The 24,317-nt window shown below is 39.2% G+C and overlaps 1 protein-coding gene across 1 annotated transcript; it reads left to right on the top strand.

Annotated features, from left to right (window-relative positions):
• The first annotated feature begins 7,372 nt into the window (after window positions 1–7,372).
• Window positions 7,373–23,971, top strand: borcs6 (BLOC-1 related complex subunit 6). Its single transcript, XM_072280614.1, has 4 exons — window positions 7,373–7,913; window positions 15,024–15,178; window positions 17,416–17,499; window positions 19,515–23,971. The coding sequence occupies exons 1-4, from the start codon at window positions 7,535–7,537 to the stop codon at window positions 19,638–19,640; spliced, it is 744 nt and encodes a 247-aa protein (XP_072136715.1). The 5' UTR covers window positions 7,373–7,534; the 3' UTR covers window positions 19,641–23,971.
• The last annotated feature ends 346 nt before the right edge of the window (window positions 23,972–24,317 follow it).

Genomic DNA, 24,317 nt, shown 5'->3' with positions numbered 1-24,317 from the left:
TATTGTATGACTGTTGCCAGTGAGGTTTCTAGCCAAACTACTTAATTTTATATAGGTTCCTTGATGCCATATGGTAAATGCTTCCATGATGTCAAGATCAGTTGTTCTAGCCTTTTGTGTAGAGTTCAGCTCCTTTGATAATTTTTAGATCAAAGCCATTTTAAGATATGCTGCCAGTGGTTCTGATGAATTTCAAACTAAGCATCAGTGAGGTGGTTATTGGCCAGTGAGAAATACTTGGTAGCATTGTTGACAACATGATTTTGTTGATGACTGAGAATGGAGTGGTAAAGAGGAATTGAATCAGATAGTATTGGTCCTGCTTTTTGTCCTGTACAAGAACAAATTAATGGGAGGACAGCTACTTATGGACAGCAGCTGAATGTTGTTCAGTAAAATAACCTTTGCTGCATTGGTGTTCTCCAACATCTCTTGATATAGTGGATGAATCAAATTGGCAAAGCATGAACTGTAACTATGGAAATCTAGGGCTTTTCCATGCACCAACTAACCTCTTCTTCTTTCAAGTATTTATCAACATGCACTGATTGCTCAGCCGAGGAAAACTTGGCTGTAAATAACTTTTTTAGACAGGTATATGGAGGAATTTAAGGTGGGGGCTTATATGTAAGGCAGGGTTTGAGGGTCGGCACAACATTGTGGGCCGAAGGGCCTGTAATGTGCTGTAGTAGTCTATGTTCTATGTTTGTTGCATCCAAATATACTGCTAATATCCTGGTCTGTTTGACTTCATTATCATTCACTTTTAATGCAAGTTTTGATACACTGAATGACTTGCTTGGCTATTTTAGAGAATAGATACAGTATAAGCTAAATATATTCTTTTTAGGCTACTCACGTTAGCCAGATGAATTAAGAACATTAATGAATAGGTTCATTTTCAGAAAGGCCCTCTTGAACTTCTGTTTTGCGAATCATCATTGATTTCCATTTCCCTCTTCTGTTCTTAGTTGGAAGTTTCATTTCTGTTAATGCCATTTTGACTGATTTCCATATTTGCCTTCTCAGAAAGATTGTGGCCTTGTGATTCTGAATGCAAGGCTATATTATGTGCTTGCCATTGCTGAATGCAGGCAATGATGTTGCTTGCCAGTGCCTGCCTACTTTGTAAAGTCCTAAATATTCCCACAGGGAGTCATGACATTCATAAGAGAACATTGAGGTGCATGCTCTCACTGCAGAGAAACCTGAACATAACGCACTCTGCATGGTACTTTGCATTGGATCAAGTCCTTCCCACAGATTTATGGCAGTCATGTTCAAAGTACATTTGTTATGCATACAGGATACAACCTTGAGATCTGTCTTCTTGCAGGCAGCCATGAAACAAGGAAACACAATAGAACCCGTTTAAAGATTCTCTCTCCCCAAAACATTTCCCCAAATTTATACATATGGTGTAGCAGAAATTAATTCCGTTGTAATTAATCTTAAAATTGCTGTTGAGTGGAAAACAAATTGTTCCTTGGATAATTCTGTTGCTATAGGGAGACAAACAATCTCACAAACAACCTCTTGACCTGTTCTCTGGTGATTGTCAAATTAAATTCCGAGAATTGTACAATTCAGTTCAATTCAATATACTGAGGCCGGTGCTTTGAAATAATTATTTAAATAGTCTCTCTCACCTGTTCATACTTCTTGGTTCTCCGAAGGTTTTCTTTACGAGTGTGCACACAAATCCTTTTGAAAGTAAGAAGTGAATCAACATCTACCTTCTATTCAAGCTATGTCTGCCACATCACAACAGCTGATAGGTGAAAACAATTCTTATTTCCCCATGGACTTTTGGCCAATTATCTTAAATTTGCATTCTTTGGTTACCAACCTATTGCCAGTCAGAAATCTCTTCCTATTGACTCCATCAAAATCCCTGATGAATTTGAACAATTAAAATTGATAATACTCTGTAACAACAATATTTAAAAATTCATTTTGTTCTTTTCTGATTCAGCAGCAACAAGCATCTGCACACAGTTTATAAGAAAATACTTTATTGAAGTTATATAAAGAATACAGAAAGAAAAATGGTTAATAAAGTAGTAACTGAGACAAAGTAATACCTATTAACCAATCACTAAGCCGCGCCACCCAGTATACTGACAGAAGAAACTGCAAGTGTCTGACAGTTTTTCCAGTCTCTTTCTCCCCCTCAATGTTTTTAGCTCTGTCTCCGGTGTTTATCACTCTTAATGACCCAACCTAAAAAAAGATTCCCCTCACTCAAGAAAACTGCCCATTTTTACACCGTTGAAGGCCTTTTATTCTAATACTTCCCCAGAACAAGTTTTTCACTATTTTCTACACTCAAGGCTGTAGACTGGTACTTATACTAAGTTCTCAAAACATTCCTTCGGACTGGTTGTCTTTCTCAAATCATTTCCACATCACAGACTAACACCATTCGGTCTTACAAACTTCTATTTTGTGTTACACATTTTAGTATATTCCAAGAAAGTATCAAATTTAACCCTTTGTTCTTACATTCTCTCTGCTATTGCAATATGGAACCAGATTTTTTGGACAGAATGATGAGGTTATAAATTACAGTAACTTTTGACAAGCTTCAAGATATCTCATCCATATTCTCACACTAACTCTTCAATTACATGTCCATACACTAGGCCAAAGGTTAACCTTTCCACTAGTTCATTTGAGTCCTTTTGTCTTCTAGTCCCAAAATCCAAAAGCACTTTTCACATTACTACAAAATTAAATTGATTTCTCGTGTCTTCAAACCACTGTATTTGATGTCTAAAACTTATAACACCCTTCTCCAATGTAGCCCGAAGGTCGATTGGAAGTCTGGAAGAAGAGGCCCGCTGCCTAAGCCCAAGGTTCGATTTCATTGGCTTACTTTGCTGTTGTTGTTTTGTTCCTGTTATTCTGCTGAACATTATTGGTATGCTATGTTGGCACCGGAATGTGTGCCAACACTTGCGGTTGCCCCCAGCACATTCCTAGGTTGTGATGGCTGCTAATGCAAATTACATATTCTCTGTATGTTAATACATATGATAAATGAATCTTAATGTTTTGTTTTGTATTTTCCATATATCATGCTTCATTTCCTTTCATTTCAATCCAAACACATATCAATTACAGCTCACACTAGTCTTTAAACTTCACTTTTAAACTGCCAAAAGCTCCAAGACCCGACCTTCGTCCTACATGTTGTCCCAGAATCTCAATTTGAACTTCATTCTACCTAACAGCGCTCATCTATTTTTATGTCCCTCATTCCCAAAATCCCACTTTTTTCTCCCTTCAACTTAAATGTCACCTACTCCACAATGTTATTCTAAACTCTTAGGAGACAAATCTTCACAAATGAGAAGTGTAACCGATATTCGCTATACAAGGCCAAGAGGCTTCTTGCTAAACGCAGATTTTTGCACAGAAGAAACTGCTCAAGATTCAAGATGTTTATTGTTAATTTTTAACAAGTACTATTTACCCATCCTTTTGAGAAAAAAAAACTGTTCATGTTCAGGAGGCCTACTGTTGATTTAACTGAAACTGCACCTAATCAGAAAAAAACATTGTCTGTGTTAACTCAGTCAAAGGCTCCAAGCATCTGGTCTGATCATTGCAGTTATGAAAACCTCACATGCAGATAAGATTGTCACTAGATGACTAGCTAAAAAAAAGAACAATATAAATATTAGAAGGCAAAACGGTGGTTGGAGAAGTTACAGAGATGAAGACAGAATCCACTCCTCAGCCTCAACCCAAAAAGGATCTATTCCCAAGAGCCTTTTCGTGATGGATAATCTGTTTGTCTGTAATTCATTGGTATGTTTTTCAAGCTGTACTTGTTTCGTAAACCTTTGTAGAATAATCTCAGTTAAAGTAAGTGTGTCTCAGTTAAATAAAATAACTATGTTTAATCTCCTCATTGGTTGGAAGGGGGAATACATTGTTATAAACAGGATATGTGCTTCACTTTGAAAGAGGGTTGTGAGTTATTGGAATACCCTTTCTCAAAGTATGGAAGAAGCAAAGTTTCTGAATATACTTAAGACAAATGTTTGATAAGCAAAGGGGTGAAAGTAGAGTGAGGTTGCAACCATGATTTTACCAAATGGCTAAGCATGCTGGAGGAGCCAAGTGGCCTACTCCTAGACCTAATCTGTGCATTTTTAAAATATATATTTTGATACAGAAGATTATTTATCCCACAGGTCTGTTAAGAGTGATTTTTGGGTTTAGCACATTAAATTTAAGACGCTGATCAGTCTGGGAAACACACACTTTAATGATTGTCTACATATGCATGAATCCAATCAACATCTTATTGCATGGATGCAACAGCAATTAACACTTATTTTGGGTGTGATGGCGAGAAGATCCAGACATTTAAACTGTTTAATATGTAGTTCAAGAAGGCATTGTAAATATGGATTTGTTTGAATTGTCCTGAATTTTCTTTGATCCTTAGCATATAAAATGTGTGTCGTGTTGGGCACAGGCAGATCTTCCCGTCCCCTCACCCGCGAAAGGGTTTCCATATGACGCCTGCTGTATCTTGTTTTGTTGAATAGAGGCTGCTTTATAGCTACCAATACTTTTCTCCGGTGACTTCATTCACGCAACAAGGTCCATAACAGCCTCCAGAAAAATAATTCTGTTAGTTCTTTCTCTTCTTTGCTGTGCACCTGCACTGAGTAACTTACATCTTCCAAGTAATTTACCAGCATAACTTTGAGATATGGAAGGACACCACAGACTTACAGAACACAGAAACATAGTCTTTCCTATCCAATTATTTGTCCAAATACATGTTAAGGATTGTTTATAGACCTTCTTCCACCACTTCCACTGATTCTATATATATATATCATCCTCTAAGTAAAAAGGTTACTCCTCAGGTTCCTATTAAATCTCTCTCCTTTCACCTTAAACTTATGCCCTCCAGTTATTGAGCTCTGGTGGAAACATGACCAGAGGGAGAATATGCAAACTCTGCACAGACAGTTCCCGAGATCGGGATTCCTCCAACTGTGTGGTGCACCACTATGCCACCATGTATAACATAGACCCGGTGCCTCTTCAGAAAATAACAATGGACAAGTAAAGAGTGTTCTATACTTCTTAGAATGGCAAACCAGGACTGGAAAAAAAGAGATGAGAAGACAGAGTAAGCAGGTGGGGGGAGGAGGGAAAGAAGTACAAGGTAGTAAGTGAAATTGGGATGGGGGAAGGGTGAAGTAAGGAGCTGGGAAGTTGATTGGTGAAAGAGATAAAGGGCTGGAGAAGGAAGAATCTGATAAGAGAGGACGGAAGACTATGGAAGAAAGGGAACAGAGGGAGGTGATGGGTAGGTAAGCAGATGAGGTGAGAGATTGAAATGGAAATGGGGAATAGGAAATGGGGAAGGAGAGTGGGTGGGTAATTACCGGAAGTTCCAGAAAATGATGCTCATGCCACCTGGTTGAAGGCTACTCAGACAGAGAACAAGGTTTTGCTTCTCTAACCTGAGTGTGGCCTCATCGCAGCAGTGGTTATGTATTGATGTGTTGGAATGAAAGTACAAACGTTTGTATAATTGAAATGTGTGGTCACCACGAGGTCCCACTTTTTCTGGTGAATGGAGCATGGATGGTTGGTGAAGTGGTTTCCCAAAGTATGTTAGGTTTCATCGATATACAGGAGGCCACACTGGGAGCACTGAATACAGTGGATGACCTCAACAGACTCTTAGGTGAAGTGTCACCTCAACTGGAAGGATTGTTTGGGGCCCTGAATAACAGTGAGGGAGGAGGTATAGGGGTAAATGTGGAAAGTGGGGGAGGGAGGCAGGGAAAGATGTGCTTGGTGGTGGGATGACGTTGGAGATGGCGGAAGTCACAGAGTAGTATGTGCTGAAGATTTCATTACTTATTTCATTTATATGCTCACAAGACGTGAATGACATTCTCCTGGAAATGACAGGGTGCTCAGCAACATTCCCACGAAAGTGTGTACATCTGGGAGTGCACACATCTTTTGCTAGTAGCTCACAAAGTTGTTTAAAATGCGCATAAAAGGTTGTCACCCTTTACCTCATTGGCATGTTAAGTATATTTCACGATCGTACACAATCACATTTCCTTTTCAGGTTTCTGATGCAGGTGGTGTTGACAATGTGGAGCTTGTGATGATTTGTTTAGAACTGGCTTATCATTTTGTTTTTAATATTAGAAATTATTGACTATGTCCCATTCCAAAGAAACAAAGGATGTGAAGTGCAAAATAACTGTTAGTTCATTAAAGCAGATGGCTTAATGAGAGTAGAAACTGCTACACCAAAAGCTCATGAGATCAGGAACCGTGCAGTTACCAGAAATATTCCTGTACAATAGAGAAACTGGTGTTAGCTGCATGTATTATCATGATGCAAACGTTGCTGGAGAATCTGCAAGTGAGAAGAGGAGTGATATTTGGAAATTCGACTTTTTAATGCGTCATTCTGCAAGCAAATCACATATGGACAGTGTTCAAAAGATCCGGCAAGAAAATCCTTCATTACACGCTACAGGCCTACTAGGTATGTTTTGTGAGAGTGCAGATGAACCAGAGCGAAAACACCCAAACCCAGAGATCAACGTTTATTGGCAGTGTTATGCTAGCTGGTAAAATGAATACCTCTATAAATAAAATTCAGCGCACACATATTGTCACTGGGCAAAAAAAAAACAGCACAATATTTTTGTGCACACTGGTCATTACAAATTAGAGGGAACATTGGTGCAAATTAGAGGGAACATTGGTGCTCAGACACTCGGGCAGGAATGGCATATTTTCTCCATTTACAGTCCGAATTTTATTTCGTTAGGCAAGGTTAAATTCTCCTTCGCCGTGTGTCACTATTTGAACTTTAATTGAAGGGTCCAGAATTCAGTAACAACCAAACTCTGGTCAGTAACAACCAAAGTGCTATAGAGGTCGAAAACTTATACTTGCCTAAATAAACGCAGATGGTATGCGAAACATAAAAATAGTTATGATCAATTCTAAACATTATTCCTTAATGTAAAGCAGAGGGAGAAAACTGGTGGAGATGCTTACTCAGCATGCGTTCGGGCCCTGACTGGAACTACCCCTGGCTCCTCCTCCCCATGTCACCCTGTGGAGGAGGGAGCGGGAGAAACCAGTGGGCAGACGGAGTTTTGATTCGCTCGCCCGGCCTTCGTGCTCGGCGGTTCTTCCTCATGGCAGAGGGTAGGTAGGGCCAGCTCTTTCTTCCGCACACTCCGAGCCTTCCGTCGACGGTCTCGCCCTTCTGTTCCGGGTACCCGCTTATTTCCAAACCCCTCACACACTGCAGGCTGCTTTCCCATTTCCCTTTCTCCACCGCGTGGGGGTTGGGGAGGTGGGGGGGAAGATTGTGAATAGTTCCGCGCTCCTTTGCCCGTAAGCAAAATGGCGGCTCCAACTTCATTCGCGGTCACGTGGTTCGTTCCGCTGTGACGACAGGCGTACGCGGCGGTACCGCCCGTTCCGTGAGGGCGGCCCTGGCCTGACCCGAGCGATGGCAGACAGCGAGGCAGGATCCACGGCGGTCACTCCGCCCTCCGAGAGCGACGTGGAGTCTTGGGAAAGCGGCGGTGAGTCGCTGGAATGTGCCGAGGGAGTGACAGCCGCAAGTGCGGGCAGGGACCAGCCGGCTGTGAATGCGGCGGCCCGGGAGCGGGTGGGCGGCCGCCTGCAGGACAGCAAGAGCCTGGATGGCATCAGCCAGGTGTTGGGCGGTGTCCGAGGCCGCGACTGCAAACTGGAAGGGCGGAGGGCGACCATTTCGAGTGCGCTTGAGCTGGAGGGGACGGTCAGCCACGACGGCGACCTCACCCACTATGTGGCGAACAACTTGCAGCACAAGATCAAGATGAGCTCGAGGCAGAGCTTGGAGTGTGAGTAAACCGGAGGCTTTCTCTGCATCCGACCCGCCCACCGCTGCCGTGCATGGCCCCAGATCTGGGTTTTGTTTTGATTTACGTTTACACTTGCGGGAGAAAGTTGTACGGTGAAACAAGTTAGCCCATTCACTAGTAAACCACCTCCAGTGGGGACTGTAAAGCTTCCTTTGTGGATGGGCATGTTTCAATTTTATAAGTATCCTATTTCAGATGAAGTGTAAATCTAACTGGTACTAATGTCCGGTAAGCTCATGCCTATTTAACCCGAAACCAAGATTACTATAATAGATTGCCTGTCTGTTTTCAGAGTGTTACAGCATGGAAAGGGTTCATGCTAACTATGAAACATTGAACATAAAAATTCCTTCAATCACCTTCCATTCCCATTAATTTCACCCTTCCCCACACCCGATTCTTCTGCCACCCAAATTACAGCAACAATTAACTGGCCAACTACCTCGTTGCTGGCATTTGGGAGAAAGCCTACAGGGTCACGGAAAGAATGTGTAAACCCCAAACTCCACCCCGACAACACCCAAGCTCAGAAAAGGAACTTGGAAGCAGTAATATTAAGCACTGCTTTTGGAGGGTTTGACGTAGTATTTGTGGACTGCAATTCGTAGTTGCTGCTTTAAAGGAAGATTCCTCGTTACTGGGTTCCACAGCTCATTTTTTTGGCATGTATAATGTATCTTCAGTTTCTCCAGCACAGAGCAGCTGAAACACTCAAGATGTATGTGATTTTAGCATTATGACCTTGTCCTATGTAAAATAAATTGATCTGGTTTGCAGGAGGTTTTCTGAGTTAATAGTCTGCTAATTTCTATTTTGCAACTAATCTGTCCCTTCAAACTAATGATTTTAATTTTCTTGTGTGACAGTGTCAAAATAGAGCTTTATTTTTTAATTTTAATATTTACTGCTATTCCTATTTGTTTTATTCAAATATGTATCTGTCAACTGTAATTTAGACCCTATTTTGTAAACACTGAAAAATGCTGTTTGATTGAAATGTATAAAAATACTTTAATATAGGCAATTTGATCAAATCATTGCTGCAGCCTTGAAACTAGACTTTATAGCAACATGTATCATTCTGAATTTGCAGAGGCTCATCAGAGCTTGAGGAATTTCTTTTTTTGGGAGGGGGTATTTTTCCAATAAATTGTATGTTACTTCACTGCTAAATTTAGGGCAGCAGCTTCTTAAACACAAACTCCATTGAGTGTAAACCCTTTAGAAGCAACTTGCTTTTGTAATGCCTTTTTACACTTTTAATATTGAGTGCTCTGTAATTTGCCTTATCTGTTTGATATATAGTTTTATTTCTTGATGTCCATTATTCATGTGACACTTCTAACTGGAAATCCCTGAGAAAGATTTAAGAAAATCTTCTTTGAAAATTAATTGACTGTCACCACCTAGGTATTTAACCAATAAAGGAAGTTGGGGTCAAGTAGAATGGCCATTGTCAGAGAGGGTCAGTGTTAGATTGGTAAGCTGAGACTGGTTTGAGAAGTGGGCCAGTGTAAGAGTGGGAAGCTGAGGCTTCACCTCAAGGCAGGGGAAGTGAGCTGAGGTTACAGTGAGCTTCTGTTAAGTTCTCTTTCATTCTTATTGAGTAGTTAGAGCAGTGGGAATAACAGTAAGGGCACTGGTGTGTTCCTTGTACAGGAAATGTCCCTGATGATTACTCTTGTGAGAAGTACATCTGGCTGCAGTGCTTACAGGCCATGTTAGGGCACTGCTACTGGATAAACTCTGGATCATTTGGGAAGTTGATGGGGGAGTAGAGACAGGGTTTACAGGGAGGCAGTCATACCCGGGCTGCAGAATGTGGGTATCTGGATAACTGTCAGGAGAGGGAAAGATGATAGCAGTCTGTACAGGGTATCCCTGTAGCCATTGCCCTCAATAATAACAAGTCTGCTGCTTTGGCCACTATTGTGGCGGATGACCTACCAGGAAAAAGCCGGAAGGGCAGATCTCTGGCATGGGATCTGGCTCTGTGGCTCCAGAGGGAAAAGAGGAGTTTGGTATGACAGGATTCAGTGGTTAGAGGAACAGACCGGAGATTCTGTGGATGAGAATAGTTCTCCTGAATGGTCTTAATCAGTATGCTCATCTATGTATGGAGCCAAAAGAGACAAGGGAGATCTTAAATGATTTTTTTTTTTGCATGCACCAAGTCTAATGAACTAAGGCAAAAAAGTAATCAGATAATGGACTGTATCCAGATTTCAGAAGAAGAGGTGCTGGCTGTCTAAGGTGAATTAGGGTGGATGGATTTCCCTGGGATGGAAGCGGTTGCAAGCAATGTGGTCTAGGTGTGGGTAAATGGGACTAGGCAGCAGATCAGGTTGGCATGCACTAGATGGGTTGAGGGTCCTGCTTCTTTGCTGTAGCACTCTGTGACGAATGGGAATAGGCCATCTTTGAGATTACAGTTGACTACCTGAGTACTACTGCACAGTCCCTGTGTCTTATGATGCCTTTAATATCCAAAGTATATTAATTTGTGTATTTTCTTCGGAGGGAGTATTTTTGGTTGACACAGAAGCCTTCATTTTCAGCTGTGGTTAAAATTTATATTGCAATTGACCCTAAAGGAATTTTTTAGTACAAAATAATTCTAGTTATCACTTGTCCCATGAGTTATGCTTCCACAGAAAGTGGGCATACGTGCTTTCTTTTTTCACAATAAGTTGCAAGTGATTTCTTCATTCAGTCATTGGTCAACAATGTATCTGTGAGGCTAGCTAATGTATAGAGTTTTAAAAGTACACAGCATGCTAAAGATTTAAGGATAATTCTGGGATTTTCATTTGCGTTTGCTATTTATTATCCAAGTGTCCGGTTAAATGTGGATTCCTCAATGGCACTGCTGGTAAAGCTGCTGCTTTACCACTTCACTGATCTGATATCTTGTGCTGCTTAAAACTTGCGCATACTCCTAGTGGATGTACCAGTTTCTTCCTCCAGTCTGAAGACTTGCAGGTAGCAGGATTATTGGCTGTTCCAAATTGCCCATTGTGTGCAGGGGAGAAGTAAAATCCGGAGAAGTTGTTGGGACTCTGGGAAGAATAAAATGAGATTGGTATGAATTAGTACTTTATGATAGGTGAAGATTCAGTAGACTTAAAAGTCCTGTTTCCTGGCTTGATGTCATGCAAATTCAATATTTAAAGCGTGAATCTAGTTTGCTTTTGAAGTTAAAAGACGAATGAACAAGTATTAGAAATGTGTTGACGTCTTGGTGGGGATTAAAGATATCAGGAATGCTAGTTTATTGGAATAGAATATCATGAAATTGACATAAAACATGGCACGTTAGGTAAAGACAGCTTAGGTCAAACAAGTCTCTTGAATCCAATATATGTAGGAATACAGTTAAGGATGTCAGGAGGGCAAAAAGAGGCATGATGTCATGTGACAGATAAGATAAAAGGGGAATCCAAGTGAATCTGTAAGATAGCACATAGGCTAAAGAGGAATCTTAAAGATTCTATACCAATGCTAATAGCAAAAGGATAAAATGGGAAGGTTATTAAGGGCAAGCGTGGTTGTGAGTCAGGGAAGATGGGCCAGGTCTTAATACATTTTATGGAGAAACTCAGAAGTTAGGAAATTCAGTGAAGACAACGCTGAAGTCTGTTGATATTACAAAAGCATGTTGGCAGCCTTGAGGTGCTTGGCTAAATTCAGGGGGTCAGGCCAAGTGTATCCTATGGTGTTGTGGGAAGCAAGGGAAGAAACTGGAGGTTCCCTGCAAAGTATTGTGCATCTTTCTTGGCCAAAGGTGAGGTGCTGTAAGACTGTAATTTGGTTAATTTTGTGTCTTTATTTAAAAAACGACTGCAAGAACAAGCCCAAGAATTATAGCTGGTTAGTCAAACACTGGTGTTGGGTAAGTTACTGGGGAGGATTCCAAGATATAGGATGTATCTGCATTTAGAAAGGCCATGGCTGATTAGGGAGAGTCAAAAGTACAGTCGAAGTTTCGGGCTGAGACCCTTTGGCAGTACTGCTGCCAGGCCTGTTAAGTTCCTCCAGCATTTTGTGCGTGTTGTTACGGAAAGTCATCATGGTTTTGTGAGTGCCCATACTGGAGCTGGCTGTGTAAGATCATAAGACATAGGAGCAGAATTAAACCATTTGTCCCATCGAGTCTGCTCTACCATTTGATCATGGCTTATTTATTTTCCCTTTGAATCCCAATCTGCCTTCTCCCTGTAACCTTTGATCTTATTAATCAACAATCTATCGACTTCTACTTTAAATATACCCATTGCTTGTTTACAACAGCTGTCTATGGCATTGATTTCACAGATTTACCACCCTCTGGTTAAATAAGTTTCTCTTCATTTCCATTCTGAAGGGACATCCTATTCTGAGGTTGACGTCCATCTGTTCCCTTTCATTCCCGGGATCATTCTCATAAACCTCCTGTAGTTAATGTGCTCTCAATGCCAGCATATCCTTTCATAAATATGGGTCCAAAACTGCTTGCAGTACTCCAGATGTCTGACTAATGCCTTTTTAAAGGCTCAGCATTACACCCTTGCTTTTACACTCCGTTTCTATTGAAACAAATGCTATCATTGTAGTTGCCTTCCTTACTACTGACTGAACCAGCGAGTTAACCTTCAGGGAACCCATTTAGAAAATTAGTCTACGCCTTTAGCCTTTTATCAAGGTGCATGACCGTACACTTCCCTACATTGTATTCCATCTGCCACTTCTTTTCCCATTCCCCCAATATGTCCAATTCTTTCTGTTTCCCCAACACAACCTACCCCTCCAGCTATCTTTATATCATCCACAAACTTGGCCACAAAGCCATCAATTTGTCATAATTAACGTATAACATGAAGAGTAGTGGACCCAACACTGATCCTTCTGGAACACCATTAGTCAATGGCAGCCATCAGAAAAGGCCCCTTTAATTCTCACACTGCTTTCTGCCAGTTAACCAATTTTCTGTCCGTGCTAGTATCTTTCCTGTAATACCGTGGACTCTTAACTAATTTAGCATCATCATGTGCTGTACCTTGTCAAAGGCCTTCTGAGAATCCAAGCAATCACCATCCACTGACTCTCTGTTTCTTATTGTGTATTCTGGGCACTGGAACCTCTGTATCAGGCGATGTTGGAACGAGTCAGAATACTCTCCACCATTCATCTATAGAAACTTGCTGCAGTCTTGGTGCATGCCAACTTTCTTCAAAATCCTAATCTTAAAGTATAGCTACTGGTGCCTTCTTGATTGCATCAATATGTTCAGGCCAGGATTCCCCTTTCATGTTGAAACCCAGGAACTTGATTCTGCTCTCCCTTTTCACCACTGGCCCTTCAATAAACGCTGCTGTGTGTTCTCTGACTTCTTCCTGAAGTTCACAATCAATTCCTTGATCTTGCTGTTGTTGACTGCAAGGTTGTTGTTGCAACACGACTCAAGAAGCCAATCTGTCTCACTCCTGTATATCTCCTTGTCACCATCTGAGAATCTGCCACTAGCAGTGCTGCCATTGGTGAATGTATAAATGGTATTTGAGCTGTGCCTTGCCACACAGTCGTGAGTGTAGAAAGGGTATAGCAGTACGCTGAGCACACATCCTTAAGTTGTGCCAAGGAGGATGTGAGAAAACCTGAGGACGCGAGGAACTTTGAAAAGTGTAGACAGTTTGTGGAAGAGAGGCTGGTTTTGTGATGTGCTGAACTACATACCAAACTGTAGTTATCCTGGATAGGATGCTTTCTATGGTGCATTGATTTAAAAATTAAATGGTCAAAGTGAGCATGCCAAACTTCTTTAGGCTCCTGTAAAAGTAGAGACACTGGTGAGCTTTTGTGGCCGTAGCATCCTGGTGTGTACCAGGACTGTCATGACACCATGTTACTAAGTTCAGTATTTCCTTCCACAGCTCCAATTTATCATTATTTGTGATACAGCCCTCTATCGTCTGCAGACTTAGGGATTGAGTTAGTGCAGTATCTGGTCACACAGTTGTGAATGCATAGGGAGGAGACTAAGGTGCTGAGGCGGCAGCCTAGTGTTGAGGATAATCATGGCAGAGGTGTTGCTGTCTATCCTTATTGATTTGTGGTCTGCTGGTCAGGAAGTCAAAGATAGTTGTGAAAGGCATTGAGGCCCAGGGTCTAGGAGAGGAACATTGTACTACATCTCTACAAGATGGTGGTGAGACTGTATCTGGAATACTAGGTGTAATTCTTGCCATCATGATATTGGATATGATGTGCTTAAGCACGAGAAGGTGCAGCAAGATGAGGATGTTGTGGGGACGAGAAGGACTGAGTTTGAGGAGAGTCTGGATTGGGCTGAGACTGTTCTCCCTGGAATGAAGGCGGCTAGGTGAGCTTTTAAAGGTTTATAGAATCATGAGGGCATAGATCTGGTAGATATTCAGTCTTTTTCAAGTGTAAAACGAGAAGGCATGAGTTTAAGGTGAGAAAAAAAGATTTAACAGGAATGCAAGATTTTCACAAAGAAGATGGTGAATACATGGAATGTGTTAGAGAAAGTGGTAGAGGTGGATATATTACAGCATTTTAAAGACATTTGGACAGATTTAAGGATAAGAATGGTTTAAAGGGATAGGAACCAATTTTTGACGAGCTCAGGCAGGAATGTACTTTGATTGTCATGGACGAGTTGGGCCAAAGGACCTGTACATGCAACTCCGAGGCAGGGCAAAAAGCTTGCTACGAAAGGAAGACTACCTTGTCTGATTTAATGAGTGAAGATATCAACAGCTTGGGAATTGTGAACACCAAATTCATTGCTACAGAAAAGGCTGTTTTCGACTGATGGAATGGTGATGGAATTTATAGAGAAGAAGGGGAGATTGGAAATGCTAGTTTTTAAAAGCAGTATGCTTTTGGACATTCGTTTACCTAATATTTGAAGAGTTAAGAGTTGCGTCTTCCACGTTGTTTAGTTTCTATTCTGATTGATTAGCTCATGGTCTGAAGGGTCCATACTGTGTTGTACTGTTTATTAAATTTGATCAGTGTTTTTAAACTCTTGATTTAAAAGTAAAAATGATGCATCAGAGATTTAATACTTTATTTTGTTTTTGTCAGCTGGAAGCAGCGTGAAAGCCAAAAGTATGCAGAGGTTAAAATCAGATATTCCACCAATTGATCCTGGGGTACTGCAAGATTTGGAGAGAGATGCAAAAGAGGTGGCACAAAAAGTTGATCAAATGATGAGAGGCTTAAATGCTACTATCCAGAATGTATGTACATTGTGATTCTGTTTGCTTTCTGATCATCCATAGATTTGCTCAAATGCTTTTTGATTTTCAGCTGTGGAAGAATTATACAGTACAGAAATCTGTCCAGGTCTCACGTGCACTGAGTCTTTGAGAGATTTGTTTCAGGGTCCTTTTCCCATATCCTTGCAAGTTCCATTTTAACATAGCTATCATCCTGCATTTTTCAGAATAAGAATTCCATTCTGCTTCTATCCAATCATTCCACTTCTTCACGTTTGTTTCTGATTCTTGTTTTGAAATACTCTACAGTTTGTGCAGCATTTCTGGAGAAACAGCTAGTGTTTCGTTAGAATTAAGAGGTTAACATCAAGCGTGTTTCAAGTTGTATAGAAGGGGTGGGTGGTGAGCATCGGTGATAGAGACTAAGAAGGATGTTAAATGATATAGGTACTGAAAGTGGTGAAGAATTGATCATTGTAGCCGATCTGGAGGAGGTGGGAATAGGAGATGAAAGAAAGTAGAGGAGAGTAAATTAATGTTGAAACTGTGATGTCCAAAAACACTGCAATTGTTATCAATCTGGCATCCAGTATAAGAGAATATTCAACATTCAGGCACTTTCTATGAAGAGAAAGAGTGAGTTAATGTTATAGGTTGAGATTTCAACAGAACTAATGATTCTGATACCACCCCAAAGGTTGGATATCAAAAATTATTGTACTTGCTGTTGAGTCCAGGGAGTTCTAACATGTCTAGTTTCAGATAAGACACCATTCTTGCATTGGGTTTCTTGATGCAATGGTTGGGGTGGAATGGAAAAATCAAATGATAAGCTCTGGGCTACCTTTGTGGCCTGAACAGAGGGCATTACCTCACCCTATCTCCAATGTTGAGACCATGTCATGACCACTAATTTCATTATATTAAGATATCAGTGAGACATTGCTTCACTCAATAGTGTTCAGGTCCCCGTATGCTGGTGTGGGAGAAAATATAAAGACAGATGCTAAATCTTGCGAAGTTTTAGATAAAGTAATTAAGGAATGTCTTCCCTTTTACTTAACCATACACTTCCCCGTGATTGGAGCTCTTAACCAGATGCCATTTTTTTTGTACATCATTCTCTCTCCTCTCCTTTCACCCCACAAACCTCCACTTTCTGTCCTCCATAATTTCTTCTACATTTATTAAAATACTGTCTAACTTGTATCAGCAGATCAGCTACCATTTTCATGTTTTTACTAACTTCTTTCAGCTAGCACCAATATTATGTCATTTAGTTTCTCTCAGTCTCTGCCCTTTCATAAATACACACTTGTTCGCTCCACCTATCCATATTCTCTGCAAATTAAAATGTTTGAATTCTAACTTTTCCTGATGCAAAGCCATCAACCTAAGTGAACTGTTTCTACCTTCCACTATTGCTGTCTGACCTGCTGAGTACTACCAGCTTTTATCGACAAAATAAGCAAAAGTGATGCCATCTGGGACCAACTTGCTGATCAATGAAAAGTTAGTCGCCAGATGGCATATTTTTATAAACAAAATAAAAGAAAATCTGTGCCATCTGGTGATCAACTTGCTGATAAATGGAAAAAGTTTTTAATATTAAAAATACAGTTTTGATTTTGAGTTTCTGTTTTAAAAACTTATTGAAAAGTCCCCAGTTTATTCTTTTTTCTTCTCTCTTTAATTAAAACATCATTATCTTTGGAATGATCTATTTCTTTGCTTTCTGTGGTTTTGGTATTCAAAGCAAAATACACAAAACTGAACGCTGCATTCCAACCGGTTATTAATGATATTCACCATTTGTATTAGGTCTGTTCTATCTGCAACTTGAATGTTAGTGTTCAAGAAGGAAGTGGAGGAAAGGATAGCATGGAAATGTTACTTATTGTGATATCTGACTAAAATTGTGAGAAATTGGTTTTATTGTACAAGACCTTTGAAATGAATCTTGGGTGTTGTTTATTTATGTACTTTAGATGTTAAAAACTATTTATTCAAAGGTTTCCTAATTGGAGCCCGAGTTTATATCATCCAATGTTGACATTCACACATTGAGTTATTCATGATTTATTAAGTAAAAGTCTTTGGTATACCTGAAGTTAGTCTGCATGATATAGTAATCTAAATTTTTTGTCTACTTGATATTTGACACTATTCTGTATCTATGTTTAATGTTCCACTTTATTTAGCTACATATATGAATGTGCATTTTCTGTACTGACTTTTGATTCGTTTTGAAAATCCAGATGACGGCACTTAGTGTGGGCTATATTCAGACTTATCGTGATTCAGTTGACAGTCTTGGAGAGTCAGTGGATATGAGTATAAAGGTGAGGGCATTGAACTAATATAAACTACTTGTTTCCTTCTGTACAAATTTTTCTAATCTAGTTTTCTTTTATTTAAGTAAAGACCAGTAATAATTAGGAATTGTTTAAAGTTGCTCTTATACAATGTAAATGTTTAGTAATCACAGTTTAAAAAAAAAATTTTGTTGGATTATGTTAGATTATTAAATCATTAACATTTAAATTTGAATTCTGAATATTGCTTGATTTTTGGATCAGGAATCCTTAACACAAGTTGCCAATTTGAAATGGGGAAGGACACGGATTCTGTTAGCAACATTTTACACACTCAGTAGCTATCTGCTCATTTAGTCCCTGGATATGTTTTTAACCAGCTCAACCTTTTCAAAGGGAACTGTTAGATGAAGGAAAAAATGTGAAAATTAAGTTGGTGTCAAAATAATTTTAATAGAATAAGAGGATATTGCTCTCGTTCTGTAAGTCTGGCTTGCAATACCTCAAAGTAAATATGACCCAGCTAGCAGGAAGGATATTCCTTAGTGCTGAAAAGCTCCTCGTCTTCAATGCTCTCTGCTCAGCCTGTTCGGAAGTTTTAGAAGGAAAATACATGATTTATAGTTTGGAGCATTTGCCACCCTTGCCACCACTTCCTGGCTCTTTGTAACAAAAGGTGTTGATCCAGATGACACCGAAATATGTAATCTAAGCTCCTTTCTGATTCTACCTTGTTCATGCCTGTATGAAATGATCGTTCGGTTTTCCTGCAACTTGCAGCCTTCCATCCATTTTGGTGCACTGAACAGAAAAGCATAGTGTTTATTGAAAGCTGTGAGATGAAGTTGATATACAAAAGAGCCAGGGTATACTCATACACTAGACATATTAATGCCACTCGCATTTGGAACAGATGATCATCAAGTCCAGTAGCAAGTTAACATATTTTATCAGTGTTTGATTGCAGGATTTAGGAAGTTTTATGATTGTGTAATGTGTTGGCGAGATCACACGAGGTCATCTTACCCTCCTTATTTCACTACACTCCTTCAATGGAATTAAAGGAGTGCAGTGATTTTTTTTTACCAGACTTTTTCCAGAGGTGTCAGACTTGCCATGTAACTTGAGTCTGGGTCTGAATTCTCATGTTTAGCAGGTTGAAAGGGCTTGACAGGCAACATGCAGGATGGATGCTTGCTCTGCCTGAGAACTTAAGATAAAGGAGCACAGATGGAGAATTCACGAATAGGCTGTTAGAGTGAGATGAAACATTTCTTTACTCAGTGGATGGTAAACCTTTGGGTTTATATAGCTCATTTGACTAAGGAGGTGATTAGATTTCTGGACATAATTTTGCTGGAGAATGATGCTGAGGTAGAAGGCCATTGATGATCCTGATCTATGGTGCAGGAGGCTGAAAGTGCCATATCACCACAGCTATCTACGATGCAATGTTGCTAAAGTCCTTAGTTAAGCTTTTGTAATTATACTTGGGAGATGCAAATAAAGTTGAGATTAAAAGTACGTTTTATAATAGTTATCCTTTGCGTGCATTTACTTTTTCTCTGTCTGGGCGATTATGAAATCCAAGCAGCACCAGTTTCTGGAAGCATTTATGAAATAATCTACACAGAAACTTCAGAGAATGCAAAGACCAGGCACTAAGTGCTGCTGTCATATTTTGGATATATAAGGCACATTTAGACCAGTTAAATACTTAAGTCATGTTGATGGTTTATTTCTATACTATAGAAAATAAAGTTTTTTATCTATCCAATCTTGTATTACGTACATTATTTTTTCTATATTTATAGATTAGATTGTTTATATCTTGGTATTGCTATATTGACGAAAATTTGGCAAGTTTCCACCTCAACTGATTCTGTCCTAAAATCTGACAAGTTTATCCAATTTCCTATTTAAAGGTTGAGGCACTCTGTAAATAGAACATTTTACAATCACTGTGGCAATCCATTTTGTTGAAGGCTCTTGTGACATATTTCATCACCTTTAGGTTAACGCTGATGTGATTGTGTTTTTAGGGCATGTACACCCTAATGGCCCGCTGTGAAGAGCTGGACAGATCAATGCAGCCCATTCTGGTTCTATCTAAACAGATCCGTGAGGTCAAAAGAACTCTGGAAATGTTTGAAACACTCTGCAAGTAAAGCCCATTGCTGATGTTGTTTAATAATTGAACTTTAAAAAAAACATTAGCTGCTTTGGACAATGTCCTGAACTGCAGCACTAGCAAAACAATCCAGTGTTGAAGGTAAGAAGACAGAAACGGCATTGAAGAATATAGCATCTGAAGTCCCACAGTTAGCAGCACTAGATGATAATGGCATCTTCGTATCCTACAAAGACAAATTGTTATGCTGCTGAACAAAACATCATGCATTTGACTTGGAAAAATTGTTTAAATTCTTGAATTTTATGCTGTAACTGGTTAGGAGATTTGCATGTGGTCTTTAATAATTCATTATCTTTCATTCTTCAAATTGAAGAACTGCTGTTTTTGGACTATTATGAATTTGCAAACTGCATTGACCAAATGACATTTTCAGTTAGGGAGAACATGCTTTGGAGAGCATGCCTTGATTAACGATGCAGGTGCAGAGCACTGTCAGTTCACCTGTCTTATGACTGGGAAGCACAATCTGGAGAAAATATAATATTTATCGTAAAATGCACTTGAAATGAATTTGTGGGGAAAGTAACAGGAGTATGTAATAACAGAATTGTAACAAGGTACGAAAATAAGTAATATCTCTGGCATATAACTGCCTTGAAGTATTCTGAATTACTAAAGTTAAAGTAAAATTTACAAAAACTATTTGAATGAGGTGATGAGCACATAATGATAAATCATGTTTAAATTGAAATAATTCAATTTGTTTTAATTAAATGAAATAAGGCAGTAACTTCATCTGAAATTTAGATATAAATGTGAAACCTTAATATCAAACTATTTTTGGATATAAGTGAGTTCCAGTAACCTGATGGCTTTTCCTGCATCCAGTAATTTGACTACAGCAATGTTGCTAATTATTGCATAGATTTTGGAAGAAGACCTGAAACTTTGTGTGAAGCCAAAATGGTGCAACACATCGTGAATGGTGTCGTAGTTCAGTTATAGCATGTTTCCTGAGTCATAAGATTGTAGGTTCAAACCATGTTTCAAGGTGACAGCATGTAATTTAGAGTAACTTCTGTGCCAAACAGAAAAATGCTGCAGAGACAGAAATGATGTCCTTTTGTTGAGATGTTAAACTCGCACCAAACATGTAGACATCTTTTGCCTTGCGTGGATGAAGGGCGAAATGGCACTTCGAAGAAGAACTGACTTTTCTTTCAGTCGTAGCCAGATCATCTGTCCTAGTTAAATTATTGTACTACTTCAAATACTTGGGTGCTTTGGGATGCTTCCAATAGTGTTGGATTTCCTCCCACATCCCAAAACCTACTGGTTGGTAGATTAATTACTCACTGTAAGTAATTGATCCTGATGTTAGTGGGTATTAGGAGAACGTGGAGATTGAGGGCTGCTCTGGGATGGTTGAGGGACAAGGGACATGAGAGATGTAGAGCTGCAGGAAAACAAGTGAGAGAGTGAAATTGCTCTGAGAGCCAGCCAAATAACTTATGGTATGTGAAAGTGAATCATGCCATTATAAACCATGTTTATACCTAGAGTTCTTTACTCATCTGAAGGGAAGGAAAGCAAAAATGCAATTATCCTCAAAGTTTTGTTATAATTAATATTGCATTCTCTACATGTCTGGAGTTTTTGTGTAAGATGCACATGCTAATTTTTTTCTGGACATAGTGAAGTGGATCTGTGTGGAATGGTTACACAATTCTGCAGTGATCTGCTTCCCATTCAGGCTGAGTGAAACCAGTTTTGCTTGGTTTAAGATGGTTCCAGAATTGAATCAGGTTTAATATCACTTGTGAAATTTGTTACTTTGTGGCAGTAGTACATTGCAATAACTAATAAAATGTAAAGTACTATCTATCTTTTTATATATATATATATATATATAAAATAAATAAGTAGTGCAAAAAAGGGGAAAGATACTGGGGTAGTGTTCATGGATTCATTGTCCATTCAGAAATCTGATGACAGATGGAAAGAAGCTGGTACTGAAACATTGAGTGTCTCTCTTCAGGCTCCAGTACCACCAGCTCAATGGTAGTGATAAGAAGAGGGCTTGTTCTGGGTGATGGAGGTCCTTAATGTTGGATGCTGCCTTTTTGAGGCATCACCTTTTGAAAGTGTCCTGGATGCTGGGGAGCTATTGCCCATGATGGAACAGGGTTGAGTTTACAACTTGTTGCAACTTTTTCCGATCCTTTGCATGCCTGCCCCCCCCCCCCCCCCCCCCAGCCCCGAGCCCCATACTGGATAGTGATACAACCAGTTAGGATGCTCTCCACAGTAAATGGGTATGTCTCTAGAAATATACATGCACCTTTGGTGACATATCGGTTCCTCTCAAACTCCTAATGAAATTTAGCAACTATTCTGCCTTCTTCAGAGACATTGTCACCCAGGAACTTGAAACAGCTCATCTTTTCCACTTCTGATCCCTTGTTGTTACCAAAATGCAATCATCAAATATAAAGATTATAAATATGTTAAAATGAATTAGAACATGTCACTGGTGCTTTGAAGTTTTATGATTCAGTTTTGTGCAAGTTGTATACTGAATTTAAACTAGGCTTCTTGCGCACAGTGTCTCAACAAGTTATTTTAATTTTTAATATTTGGTTTATAAAAGATCCTGTCAGTCTTAACTTGGAGAAACTCCCACAATACACTCAAATTAGAAAGCATTTTTGTACTAATATTTTTCTTTGAGATAGAAACATGGAAACCACCCCCCAATTCAGCAGATCTCCTACCTCATTTGAGTAAGCTTGGTTATTGTCCTTTAAGGCCATCCCATCAAGGGTGTAAGTCTTTAACTTGGGGAATAAAACCAGTTAATCTTTCCAATTTTAATCCTAACTTTGGTGAAGTAGAGAACATTCACTCTATTTTGCTTAGCCCCATTATTGTCACAGATCAACTTAAAGTAATTTAAAGAAGAATTATGTAATTTGAGAATTAATGTTGCATCTGAGTATTAGTGAATTCCAAACTAACATGACAAGCATAGTAATGATTTTCTGTAATCTGGCAATTTATTTATCTAATTTCTTTAATAGATAATGAGAATCTAAAGTGCTGGTTCTTTTCCCCCCTCAATGCAAAATTACAGAAATCCTGAAAATATTCAGGAGTTCAGGCAGGACCTGACCTTCATCAAAATTCCAAAACTCTCACAAAGCCCTGATGAAATTGTCTATGTTGTGAATCTAGTTGACTGTTGCATGTGATCTTAAAGAGAGCTGCTGCCACTTACCTATTTGGATGAAGACTGGACTCCACCCTATTAATTTGGGTGGATATGCATGACATGAAGAATGGTAAGATAATTAAATTTAGTTTCAATTGGGATAATAACTGATTCATAGAAACATGCCCTTTGTCCTAAATCTGTGCTAACCATTATTCCTCACTACTAATACCACTTGCCTGCATTTACTTAATGGCCTCATTCAAGTATCTCCCAGGATGCATCTTAAATGTTGTCACTATTCCTGCCTCCACCACCACCTCTGGAAGCTCAATCCAGAGACCAGCTACTCTGAAAAATTTACCCCTCAAGGCTTCTTAAACCTCTTTCTTAGTTTGACCCTATGCCCTCTAATTTTAGACATCCCTACCGTGAGAAACGTTGCTTTCTTTCATAATTTTATTATATCACCTCTCAGCCACTTTTGCTCGAGGCAACAGACCAGTATTATTTAGTCTGACCTGATAATCCCTTCCATCCATGTAGCATCCTTGAAAACATTTTCTGCATTTCCTCGAGCTTAACCATGCCTTTCCAATAGTGTAGTGACCAGAACTATGGGTAATAGTACCATGTATAAACTAACCAATATTTATGCAACTGTAAAATTCAGCTTTTAAAGGCAAGTTTATCATATGCTTTCTGGACACCCTGTCCGCCAGTGTTCTGATTTTCAGGGAGCTAAGGTCTTTCTTTGTTCAGCAAAACTCCTTAGAGCCTTGTTAAATCATTTCTATCCTTTGTATGTCTTGTGCTGGTACAATGCTTGTAATTTTTATGAACATTCTCAATTTATGTTAACTTTGATTTTTTTTTCTGCATAATCATCCCTCTCCCTTTGCACTGAGCTCCTGGTAGCACAGTAGTTGAGGACTATTGACTGATTTTGCCTGATAATTTTCAAGATGGAGATCTCAATCTGCTTCTAAATTTTTGGCAACCAAGAGTTTCCAATGCCAAGATGATGTTCGCCAGATATGTTTGATCATACGGGAGATTTAGCTCGTACTGTCCTGATACTATGAGATATTCCATTGTATAATTGTTACATTTTTAAAAGGATTTTATAATATAATAAATTATTCCACTCTCTGCATTTCCTCTGTTTTAGAAAGATTAGCTTGGTACAAATAACCTGAATTATTTCCTTTAAAATATCTTTTGTACTATGATTTTTAAGGAAGAGATACCTAGTCGAAGGTAAACAAAAATACTTTCCTATTCTTGATCATCCAGATGTTTTTTTGCCATTTTATAAAATGCTGTTAGGAAACTATATCCTGGATTATGGAACTGATTTTGACTACTATATCACTTTTAAGAAAATCTACTATGCCTACCATCAGTGAGGGAAAACTATTTTTCTTCTACTTCTGCTATCTTTTTCTACTACTTTGTGTCATGGATCAAAATAATTTACTTTGGTTCATAGAAGTTCAT

Source organism: Mobula birostris, chromosome 16 (genome assembly GCF_030028105.1).
Source record: "Mobula birostris isolate sMobBir1 chromosome 16, sMobBir1.hap1, whole genome shotgun sequence".
NCBI lineage: Eukaryota > Metazoa > Chordata > Chondrichthyes > Myliobatiformes > Myliobatidae > Mobula > Mobula birostris.
The sequence above is the reverse complement of the archived record's forward strand: the minus strand, read 5'-3'. Positions and strand labels throughout refer to the sequence as shown.